At 37.0% G+C, this 13,277-nt stretch overlaps 1 protein-coding gene across 3 annotated transcripts in view; it reads left to right on the forward strand.

Annotated features, from left to right (window-relative positions):
• Positions 1–13,277, forward strand: part of LOC308689812 (protein phosphatase 1H-like) — a 94,798-nt gene that overhangs the window by 54,273 nt on the left and 27,248 nt on the right. For all 3 annotated transcript variants that reach the window (XM_081363830.1, XM_081363831.1, XM_081363829.1), the window contains 2 exons: positions 2,019–2,137; positions 9,890–9,953. In XM_081363830.1, coding sequence (XP_081219956.1) covers positions 2,019–2,137; positions 9,890–9,953 — 183 coding nt within the window. The remainder of the gene's footprint in view (positions 1–2,018; positions 2,138–9,889; positions 9,954–13,277) is intronic.

Here is a 13,277-nt window from a genome sequence, read left to right on the forward strand (position 1 = left end):
AGTCTGGGTTTAGATAAGTTGGTAGCTGACTTTAGCACAGAGTGCAATGATATTTTGTACTGCATAGCTCCATTTAAACAGGTAAAACAGAAAGCTATATCTCAGTCCTGGCCTACACAGAGAGTTGTTTAATTAGACAAAAATGGAGAAAATTGGAGAGGAAATGTAAAAAAGACAGGCTCCAAGTGTCGTATGAGATACTCAGAGATGGTTTGTTAAATAGAACCATTCTCATGGAACCATCTCATGGAACCATTATAGTCTGTGTAAGCAGCCAAGTCTATGTCTATTACTTAAAGAAGCTGAGGGCTGCTGGACAGTGCTTGTTAATGACACGCGCATCAAAAAACTGTGTTCACCTTCTCTCCAGCAACACCTGTTACCTGAAGGAAGGTTCCCACCTATATTCTGTAATAGAAAGACCGGACACACACGTACTGTACATGATAATGGCTCTTAAAGGTCCCGTTTCTCGTGTGTTTTTGAAGCTTTGATTGTGTTTACAGTGTGCAATATAACGTGTTCATTTTCACACAATTTACTTATCTGTATACCGCTGTTTTCACTGTCCTAAGAACGGGCTGATGACTTCCTTGTTCTATGAAGTCCCTCCTTCAGAAATACGTTACGAGTTCTGATTGTGCCAGCGGTTCCTGTGTTGTGATTCGACAGCAGCTTAATGCACGTTGCCCGGAAAGGTCACGCCTCTTACCATAACGTGGAGATGCATGCGCTCAGTGCCCAAAAGGTGATTGGACTCCGGGATGAAGATAACAGCGTCTCGACGACATGGCGACAAACACACTCTACAAACGCATCTCTTCCTCTTCTCCGTGGGAGCGCAACAAGACCACACCCCCTTTTTTGTGTATTCCTGTGGGCGGAGATTAGTCAAAAAAACTGTTCTAGTGACGTCATTAAAGAAGGAAGTAGAGGGATGTAGTCCAAACCAGCCATTCGATGAAGGCGACTTCTGTTAAATAAAATATCTCGCTTGGCATTGAACTTTGATTATACTAACAACAACATTACACACTAACTAAAGTTTGAAACATGGGATCACGAAGAACGGGACCTTTAAAGTCTGAAAGTTTTATTTTAGGTAATACATACAGTCCTGGCGGCTTGCGCTAAAGTGGTGCTGCTCATCCTATTTACATGGAAGAACCTTGCTGTGGAATTAGGGAGCTCTATTTTCTCCTCTCTGCCTATCTCCTCTGGGGTTCCTCAATGTTCTTTTGGCCCCGTCTTGTTTTCTCTATATGCTTCCACTGGGATTAATCTGTCAACTGTTAGAGGATAATGCTGCATTTGATTACCAGGAAATACACAAACAGATAAAATGTAGCCTTGAATTCACTGTAAATCATTTGGATAAAAGCCAAATATGCTAATGTAAAATGTAATGTAAATATTGGTTTAGTTGGGCGGCTCGAGTGGTCACTTTGTTGAAAGGCAAGGCTCGAGTGGTCACTTTGTTGAAAGGCAAGGCCTTGGAAGCATATTCTAGGATGGATGAACAACGATCTGGTTTCTACAAGTACATCACTGCTGCAGTACTGGCCAAGTACAACGTAACAGAGGAGACACATCGCCAACGCTTCAGGAATCTCACAATGCCATCTGGTGAAAGTGTCAGAGAGACCTACAATCGAATCAAAGGATTGTGCAAAAGGTAGATGCAACCAGAAGTTAAGTCTAAGGACCAGATAGGAGAGACTATCATTCTTGAGCAGTACTTGAGGATGCGTCATCCAGATTTGAGGATTTGGGTTAAAGAAAATCAACCTCAGACTGGAGAGGGAGCTGCAAGGTTGGCAGGACTTTGTGGATTTAGGTACTGTGGGTAAGTTTAAAACAGAGGAGCCCCATTAATAAGACTGTAGTGGGGAAAAATTCTACTGTTGCTATGTAACAGTCCATCAACGTTGGACTGTTACATTTTGTTGGCATAGTTTGCAAAGTCTCTGTTTGCTGTTTGAGTGTTAAATGATTTCTCTCTTTGTATTTGTTTTTAGGGTTTCATACAGCCCCATCTGTTAGGAGGAGAGTTCACACACTTGGAGTTTCCCAGAAGGGTGCAAAGGAAGGAGGTGGGCAAGAAGATGTTGTACCGAGACTATACCATGACTGGCTGGTGAGGTTATTATATTTTATGTGTATATATTTATGTTTGCTCCATCACTATTGTGGCAGAGCTAGTCGTGCCCCTTAAGAGTTGTGCAGAAGCTGTAAATATATTCAGTTAATGAAATCAGAAATTGTGCAAAGTTTTTTTTTTTTTTTTTTTCAGGGATTAGAAACAGAAACAATAAACAGTCAAACCAAAAATTATTCAGACACCAGATATAATTTTTGTTATTTTTTTACTAGTGGGTGAAGGACACATTAGTTAATTTATGTAAGTGAGGATAGCTAAATAAAGTAAACTGTGACATTATTATACCCCAAAATTCTTCATATAGTGGACTACCAGTAAAATTTATGAAAATTTGAGACCAAAAATTATTCAGACACTTTGACGTGACCATGTTTTGCTTTAGTGTTTTTTTCTTTAATTGCTAATGCAACCTTTTTACACCACAGACTGAACAAAATTAAGCATTGTTTGGTAATTGGTTGACCTAAATTGGTATTATCTAATTCTGTACTTAAATTGAACCTAATTAATTTGTGAAACAGTCTAATAAGGATGGCCAAAAGCAGTGAAATATCAACTGATTTGATAACTCTGAGTTCTTGTCATATTTTATTAACATTTTCTAAACTATAGTAAATAAACTGTGATAATGTGAGAAATGTTGTAGGTGTCTGAATAAATTTTGGTTTGACTGTATATATGTATTTATATATACAGTAAATTTATTTATATATTTTTTTTATTCTTGTCCTGGCATTCCAATGACTGCTTTTTAAAAGAAATGTGCATAGACTATAGGCTCAGTAAATCAGCACAGACCACTAAAAGAACATTTTAACTAGAAAGATTAATATTTGAACCAACTCTTACATTGACAAAAATTGCTTTGTTGATTAAAAATCACTCTGGTAGCACGTTATATATGGTACCTCTCATAATTGTCAGCTTTCGGTAGCAAAGCAGCCCCCCGACTAAGCCTGGTTTCTCCCAAGGGTTTTTTCTTTATTCTGTCACCTGATGGAGTTTGGGTTCCTTCTCACTGTTGCCTCTGGCTTGCTTAGTTGAGGACACTTAATGTTCAGCAAAATGACTGATTTGACTGCACCAACACTATTGGATGAGAAATCAACTTAGCTGGATGATGAACTGTTTTCTGCAGAGCTGCATTATAGCTGAATTGAACTCCTTTCATAATTGGTGTAATTTACAGTTATTGAATCAATACTGAACTGATTTCAACCGATTTACTATTGTCTTTTTAGAGCTGCTTTACAGCAGTTGAATTCTGTTTGCATTATTGAATAATTTTTTTTCCTGTTTATCACTGTAAAGTTGCTTTGAAACAATCTGTATTTGCATATCAATATATATAAATATATAAAGCACTATACAAATAAAGGTGACTTGACTTACAAAAATGTGAGGAAATGGATCTAAATGCAGTAGCATCAGATTTATAAATACAAAATTCAAACCAAAACACTCAGGGCAAAACTGAACAAAATGTGACGAGAACTGTTCTTTCAAACGATACCTACCTTTTGACTCTCCTTGCTATAGTTTTGGAGTTATTATGATTATATCATTTTTATATAGTTTGGGGCAAAATTTGCTGTTTCAGTCTTACCAGTTCATTTCTCTGTGTGTGTGTGTGTGTGTGTGTGTGTGTGTGTGTGTGTGTGTGTGTGTGTGTGTGTGTGTGTGTGTGTGTTTGTGTGTGTGGGTGTGTGTGTGTGGGGGGGAGGGTGTCTTTTTTGCACTCTTGATGTTCTAGAGTGTCACCCCTTATTGCTGTAAACTTTTTTTCAGCACAGTGGCTGATCTGTAGCTTGTACCACCAAAAATTTCTCTGAGTTTTCCTATTTTTTCGTATTTCCCATTCATTTCCTATGTCGCCCGTTTTCGGGCGGGAGTAAGCTAAGTGTGACTTTTTTTTACGACCCTTTAACATATCAGAATCATCTCCTTGATTTTTTTCTGTGTTCATATAGGTAATAAAAGAAAAGTCACCAAGTTTTACCCCCATCCGATGAAGCAAAAAAATTAAACAATTCGAAACGTTCAAGTTTTCGCCCGTTTTCGGGCGAAGAAGCCCAGAGGGTTAAACATTGTTGGAAGCTAAATGTGACAAAATGTTGCTGTTATTTTCAGCGTGAGCCGCTTTACAAACGGCGCCCCATAGGCATGTCACATCAAAAGTTAGGGCGTCAAAAAAGGAAAGGAAAGAGAAGACAGAGAACGCCGAAGTCGACAGTATGTCACACAGTTTTTCAAAAAGAAAGGTATCTTGCCCTATTCCTGTATTCCAAAACTTTCAGAGTTACCTATTTTCGTTGCTACATGACCTGCTTTTATCTAGCTAGCTTAGTAAAATAATTACTGAACTATGATTTACATCCAACAATAATAACATCTCTGGTTTATCATGTCTCTACACCATAGACTGTAAAAAATAGCTACACAGATTCAGCGGCTGCTGCACATCCACGTCCTCCTTCTCCCCCCCGTGTGAAATTCGCGTCCGATATTTTAGCACGTTAAAAAATAAATACAACCTCACACTGCCTCCGAAACTTTCGTCCGTCAAAAAAAAAAAAAAAATCGGATCGGGTTCGATTTTCTGCGTTTTTCGCATCCGTAACAAGGGTTTGAATGGTGTTTTGACAGTTTAGAGCAGGGGTGGGCAAACTACGGCCCGCGGGCCACATGCGGCCCGCGGGCCACATGCGGCCCGTTAGGCTGTTTAATCCGGCCCGCCGAGTATTTAAAAAAATTGTCTTAAGATCGCATTAATTTTGCCTTTTTTCTTGCAATACTTTGCGTTATATATTTATATATATATATATTGCGTTGCATATATTTGACAATCGGAATATCAGATATTGCATGCCATAGCTAACAAATGTAAAAAAGGAAAAATGACATAAAAGCAGATCATCATTCATTCAGCGCTGTTGTGGCTGCGGTGTGTCACGTAACAAGCAATGACGCGTCACCATGGAAACCAAACAGACAGCGCCTTAAGCGCATAGACTTGTTGCACGTTAATGTTTTTTCCTTTTTTGGAAACTCAATGAGAAAAAAAATGTTTGGTAACCGCTTGCACACCTTAGTTTTTCCTTTGATTTGTCTGCTATTTAGTTTCTTTGCTCCTCTGGATTTGTGGATGTATCCTGCCCGATTCCGTTTACCGACCTATCGTCCGGCTTTTGACTTCGCTCCCCTGTCTGCCATACAGAACCCGTTTTTTTTTTTTTTTCATTAAATGTTCTGATCTCCCTTTGCCTTTTATGTTTTATTTTATTATTCTTAAAATAAATTTGTATATTCGTTTATTTCCACAAATGTATGACTTTTGGAAGTGCAAATTGCCATTCAGTTTTAATAAAGTTGAATTAACGTAACCTGTAATTTTTACTCTTCTAAGTGTACACTTGCAGATGTTTTGTTTCTAATTTACTGTTAGGCCATTAAATAATAATAAGGATAAACAATATTTAAAAAGTATAGGCTATAATTATCTAACATCTTTAAAAATTAACATCAAAACATAACATGCTAAATGGGGGATATCTACCATAAAAAAAATTATTGTCAGAATGTCGTCTCTCAGTTGTTGAATTTCGCACAGACATTGCCACAACATTGTCTGTTTGCTCAGCCCGATCTTATGAAAGTGCGAATACCACGAATTGTATTTGTAGTGCATAATATGTTTTCGCGTGCATATGATATGCACTTTATGGCGTGAAATAGGCACGCACTCCACACCCCTAATCCTAACCAAGGGGTTTACAGTGTGTAGCATGCACGCAAAAAAAAAAAAAAAAAAAAAAAGATTTTTGGGCCGGCTACTGCTACTGGGCCGGCCCTCTGTCAAATTTTTAAAACCCAGTGTGGCCCTTGAGCCAAAAAGTTTGCCCACCCCTGGTTTAGAGCCACAGAATGACGGATACGAAAAAACGCATCGATTATGTCAAACTTGACGTTCTTAATATGAATAAAATGCCCCAGAAAAAAAAATCTAAAAAAACGAATAAAACATGTCTGTAGTAACCATTGGCTATAAGGAGTTTACAAAATAGATATTTTAATATTTTATATTATGAAAACTTAATAGGCCAATAGAAATAATATGGTTATTACGTGTGTGTTTGACTTATAAGTCAAATTTGTATAAATACAATTTTTTTTTCTTGTTTTGTAGGCTTTGTACTCATGTTTAGACATTTTAACTACGCAATGTGCTAAGTATCTTTTTTAAAGTATACAGGGCATGTTTATTGGGTTAAATTGTATCTGTAAAAAATGTAGGGGGCCCAGAAATTTTGGTTTCCATAGGGCCCAGAATTTCTGGCGGCACCCCTGCCTGTGCTTCAGTTCTGGATGAGCAGAGAAACACCGATGTTATGCTGCATGTTGCTTTATTCAACAGGCAGTGATTGTGTGCTTGTTGATTATCTATTTGTTAAGGTCTTCAACTCATTCATGTGTGATGTTGTTAACTAACACTTATCTGCAAGAGGACTGAGTTAAATCAATGTTTTGTTAACTCATTTAAATGAATTACATTTTTTAGAAAAATATTTTTTTAGTGGACTCAAATGAAATAAGATCACAGTATAAATATGAAATGGCAATTGATCAATTTAAGATAGAATCAGTTAAATCAGTTTACAACATCATGACATCTTGACGTCAAATAAATGTTGAATTCACATCAAATACCAACAAACAAAGCATGACATCAAAATAACATCAAAATGACATCAGCAGAGGTCAAAATCTTGACATCAAATTGACATCGACACTTTGACGTCAATATGACTTTCATTTTTGACCTATTTCGTGACGTAATTTTGACATCAGTGTTTGATGTCACATTGATGTTAAATTGACATCAAATGCCCACTGGGTTAATAAGCCTGTTAACAAGTAGAATCACTGAAGGAAAGAAGAGAACAGAAAAATAGACGAGCAGAAACACAAGAAGTACAACTGACTTCCAGCCACAGCCTTAGATGAAATCAACTGAAGATAAAATAAGACATTATATCTCTGTAGATCTCAGCAGAGGAGGATTAAACAACTCCACAATCAGCATTACCAGCTTTACTTATTATTAACCAGATTGACTTTGACTGTCATAAATGACAGTCTGACATAAATTACATATTGACTTTTTTATCATAAATGAGGTCCCCAATAAACTCCTTCCCACATAGCAACATTGTGACGGCCCAGATCCCGCCCACATCTGGCACATGTGGAATGATGTTCTGGCCCACATGCAGCGTGGAATGACGGCCCTTGGATGGCCCACTCCTGTTTGCCAGATCTGGGCCACAAGCAGACAGACGTCTACAGAAGTTCTTATTGAGAATTAACAGAGGTTTAACTTTAAAGTGTATAATGTGTTTCCATTAGTTTGGCCCTTAACTCTTATTATATTTATTGTCTTTTTCGGCTGCTGTGACAGTGTGTCAAACACATTTGCAATAGTAAAGGAAGCTAAAAAAGAAAAAAAAAATGAGATCAGGTAATGAACGTTACCTGTTGATGGTTTTAAAATCATCATGAAAAAACCTGATGTTGTAATTTGAATCTAAAAAAGTAGTCGATTGCCGAGTTCACGCGCATAGGTTTAGTTACCTATGATCACGCGCGTGAACTCGGCAATCGACTACTTTGGACTTCCACCGAAAACAGGATGTAAACACAGGTATTTGCGCTGGCTTAAATAACGTCATTTTTATCCATTTCTTTCACATCTACTGCAGTCAGATTCACTTGTGTTCACTCTGAAGGAATCACTCACATGACCTGTGCACTTGTAATGACACATCAAGGATGTTAAGAGGCTAAAAGCAGGTTTAAAACTTGCCCCATTGAAGTCAACAGGGTGCAAATTTTAAAAATAGAATAACTTGGTGTAGGCAACACAGATTTTTGTCGTTGTTCTCTGTATTGACAGCACTCCAAATGTACAAAAAAATGAGCTCAATGTTAAAATTGACCGGAGTTCTCCTTTAAACCTTTATTAATTCTCAATAAGAACTGTAGACGTCGTCTAACAGAAATAAAGTCAATCTGGTTAGTAATAAGTGAAGCTAGTAATGCTGTTTGTTGAGTTGTTTAATCCTCCTCTGCTGAGATCTACAGAGATATAATGTCTTATTTTATCTTCAGTTGATTTCATCTAAGGCTGTGTCTGAAGTCAGTTGTAGTTCTTGTGTTTCTGCTCGTCTCTTTTTATGTTCTCTTCTTTCCTTTAGTGATTCTGCTTGTTATCAGGCTTATTAAAGCTGTGATGACTCCACATTTAATATACACAGATTTTGTGGCTCAGATACGGTCCAGTTCTGGTTTATTTATTTGCTCTTGGCTGACATGTGGCATTGCTATTGCCTGCTTGTGGCCCAGATCTGGCAAACAGGAGTGGGCAACACAAGGGCCGTCATTCCACGCTTGCATGTGGGCCAGATCATCATTCCACATGTGCCAGATGTGGGCTGGATCTGGGACGTCACAATGTTGCTATGTGGGTATGTCTTGCTGATTTTCTAAGCTTTAGCACTCTTCAAGGACTCACAGATCCATTAAAAATACTTTTATCTACATATTGTTTACACAAAGTTTAAAAGGGTCTTGCACATGTTTTGGAATAGATTGATTGTGAATTAATTACATATTGTGCTGATTAATTGATGAAAAATTGGTTACTGTTAGATGAGAAAAGCATTGAATAGACATTTCAAAAAGTAACTTCAGAAATATATTTCTATAAGTAATTATGAAACAAAGAAGGACATACAAGAAGCCATGGTAACAAAGGAAACCTGAAATAAACACAGGAAACAAGAACCTAGAGACACCAAAAACTATAGAGCTGCCAATCAAATGAAATTAATATAGATATAATTTTTGCATTTCAGAGGTGGCACAGAAGTTGCATCTGAAGTGGCATTTAGATGTATTTTGAGATGTATTTACACATTTTAATGCATATCAGAAGTGTCATAAATGCATTTACACTGCCTTCCTTTAAGCAGTTCATTCAAACAGCTGATTCATTCTGAAATGAAGCAAATGACTGGCTTTACTGAATTGGTCATCGAATTGACTCACCTGATTCACTAAAAAAATTGGCAGCTCAACTTTAGACCCATATATATTCTATGGCCTTTGATTCTGGGTGATTGATGGAAGTTGCTGGTTTATTGTCCTGTTGTACATGTTATGTTTGATGTTTTTTCAACAAATTTGGTATTGTTTTGGTATGATATTTCCTTTTTTTATTGTTTTCACTTGTTGTATATATATATATATATATATATATATATATATATATATATATATATATATAGTTCAAAATAAATATATATATATATATATATATATATATATATATATATATATATATATATATATATATATATATATATATAAAATAAAAAAAGATTTTGCTATATATATATATATATATATATATATATATAGCAAAACCTTTTTTTTATCTGTTCCATAAATAAATTGTCATTTGGCTGCATTACTGTCTAGTATGTTTGGTACTGTGATATAATGAAATAAGTGCTAACTTTATGAACTTGACAAGATAAAGAATCAATGGAGCGGCTTTCTCTCTTTGGCCCTTTCTACACTGTTTTCTGGGCCAGCTGATGAATTGTACATACATTCAAATTCGATACCCTTAAGTCCTACTTTATTTTCTGCTTTTTGTCTTAACAGGGCTTATAAAACCATTGAGGATGAGGACCTCAGATTTCCTTTGATATATGGAGAAGGAAAAAAGGTAACAGATGAGAGAGTGGGATGGAAAAAAAATAAAGCAGAAAAAGTAAATGAACACACAGGAGATGACAACTGTATCAGAAGTGTCAAAACAAAATTTAGAAAGAAAACCCCCAGAAGGAAAGCTGGTACCTCTGCCCATTCCTAGATGCCCCTTGTCTCATGTGGGTATTGACTTCATGACTGATTGCCTCCTTCAAATTCCCATACTTGTGTTTTGTGATCGTGGATTTCATGTGATATGGCTGGGACAAGTTCCGACCACTTTTTGCCAATTCTTAATTTTGTTGTAATTCATATCACCTGAAAAATGTGTTAATAACGATTGTGCATAAATTTCAGGACAAGCTGTTCAAAGGCAATAAATAAACCCACTCTGTCCAGTAGCAGATTTCGTTGACAGAAATAAAGGTTGTTCTGTTCCAATGCCTGGAAATGCCTGCCTCTTGTACATCTACTGATAATTCAACTCTGTCCAGAATGTGTCGAAATGGGTGATTCATACTGTACAACATGTTTACCTCATCGGGGTGGTGCTTTGGGGTCTCATGTCCCTTTTTTCAAAATGAATCAAAAGTGCCCATCTCAACATTTATCAACAATTATATTGTGGTCAATAAAACAAAATGCATTTGAATTGAATTATTATGACAACGTAGTACCGAATAGCTCAAAAGCTACATATCTGACGTCAAGATGGTGCCACGGATAGCAAAGCATAGAATATGAAAAAGACACACCAAATTACCAACAAAAAATACAATGCAGCACAAAGTATAAAGACAGTATAAATATTTTTCATAAAATATGTTTAAATTCAACTCAACAAACACGCAAATCTTACTATTACATCCTTACGTGGTAAAGATAACATTGTGGGTGGAACTAACAAAACTGACGAATAATATTAAACTTTTCATTTTGAAAAGCAAATGGCATGCACCTATAGGAAGAGGGAAAGCTATGAAACTGATTGCAATTGACCATTGCATTTAATCATTATTTTAACTAAATATACAAAGCTATAGTGTGATAAGATGTTTATTATTATTACTTATTAAATTATTTCATATATCTATTTGGAAAATTACCATGTTCCTCAATTCAAAGTGAGCTGGCCCATGCCCACCTGGGCCCACCCATAGCTTTGCACTGGGTTACTAAATTGATAAGATTTATTTTTTATTTATTTAGTTAGGAAATTTTTGTAATACAGCCCCAACCAGCCCAAGACTGGTTGCCCACTGATGCTAAGCAGGGTTTAGCCTGGTCAGTACCAGAGCATGTGAGCGGAGTGGAGCATGTAAAAAGTTTGAAAAAGTACCTTCAGAGTGGTACCTTCTCAACGCTGCTGAGAGAGCCATTTATATCCTAAATATGTGCTGCGTGGTTTCCTCTCAATAACAAAAACAATCAACAAATATGACAGCGGTGAAAAAAACAGTAAGCATTTGATCATAGTGATGTGGGTTTGTATAAACATCTAAAAATTAATTGCTATTCAATTAAACAATTCAGCACTCCAGTCAAGTCACGTTTTATACCACTATATACATAGCCTTTTGCTTTAAAGCCACAAATATCATAACTATCTATATAGACATACTGTAATTGAGACAATTATTGTAGAAATTCATTAAAAACAGAAAGACGTATTGTTTCGGCCTTACTCAAAGGAAACATGGTAGTTTGTTATGCACTTCAATCCAATCCACACCTGACGTTCTTGGTTTGCTTCTTATTTATTAAATCCAGGCAATTGGTTGATGAAACATTGATTCAAATTAAAGCAACAACATGTAACTTTTCAACCTTCATAATATATTTCCAAGACCCTTGTTGTGATAGTACATCGACTTACAATAGGTTGAATGAGACGTCTGCCAGAGCCTGACGGGGTCTGTATCGCTTTTACTGGCACTATGTAACTTCGGGGTGCGGGTAGTAACCAGCGCTCAAAAAGAACTACAAAATTCGACTGCTTTACGGCATACGTCACTTTGCCCACCACTTCCTCAAATGTGGCCAACCAGCGCGTTTGTTTTCGTACGTCTGTTTTCGTCATGGCTGAAGCAGCAGCGAAACGTAAGAAGTCCAAGGTTTTATCGGAGTAGAGTCGAAAGAGGAAAAGGGAGAGTGATAAACTGAAAGGCAGGACGAGGATCAATATGGGTCGAGCGTTTGCTCGCTGGCGTTAGCTTATGGAGGAGGAGAGTTACCAGACCGATGCTGACTTGGCCGTCATGCTGTTGAACTAGTAAGTAACTGTAAATTGCTTGCATACTATCTTTAGTTTTTCTAATCTGTTGTCTGCCTGGCTACGTTATGGAAACTATCTGGTCCTCCATTTATTTATCTTCATGAATCAGCTAGTAGATGAGCGAATTATCAATCTGGTAGCTAGTAAACACTAACATGGTAGTTTTAGATGGTTAGGATGCTATCGCTATCATTCTCGTTCAGATTTGAGCATTGCAATCGACATGCAAATCGCAAATGTTTGAGTTAAAATGTTTAGTCTACTAAACATGTATAAATTATGAAAGGGGGAAGATAATATTATCATTGCCCATATGAAAAAAAACCTGCATGCTTCATATACAGTAACCGTAAATCATTTTACTACAGCGGTAATGGACAATTCCGCTTCCAACCTGTAGGGCGACCGTAGAGGAAAAGTTCCATGTTGTTGCTTTAAGATATAATTTATACAAAATGAAATTCACTTTAAAGAAAAACAAAACTAAATGAAGTGGTCAAAATCATGTCTGACCCACTCCATCTCCCCACATATTGCACATCTTATGATGTAGCCTCATGTGGTTCACTTTTCATAATCAACGTAGAAAAGACATTTAAAAAAATGTTTGCCTATTATAATATTTAAACATAAATATGAAATGAAATCTGTTTTCTTTAATGGCTACAACACGTATAGTACAATACAGAGAAATTTCACGAAGGAGCAGGATTTGAGCGAACGTCATTTTACCGGCGAGTGTGAGCGGTTCATGAGTGGAGCGTTAGTGAGGCCAGCAGGGGGTGCTCTCCCTGTGGTCTGTGTGGGTCCTAATGCCCCCAGTATAGTGATGGGGACACTATACTGTAGCAAGCTCCGTCCTTCGGGTGAGACGATAGAAAACCGAGGTCCTGACTACCTGTGGTCATTAAAAATACCCTCGCACTTCTCGTAAAGAGCAGGGGTGTAAATCTGTTGTCCTGGTCAAATTCCCTCCATTGGCCCTTATCAATTTTGGCCTTTCTAATAATCCCCATCTACTAAATTGGCTCTATCACTCTTTCTCCTCTCCATCAATAGCTGGAG

This window comes from Scardinius erythrophthalmus, assembly GCF_964197995.2.
Source record: "Scardinius erythrophthalmus genome assembly, chromosome: 4".
In the NCBI taxonomy this organism is placed as follows: Eukaryota; Metazoa; Chordata; class Actinopteri; order Cypriniformes; family Leuciscidae; genus Scardinius; species Scardinius erythrophthalmus.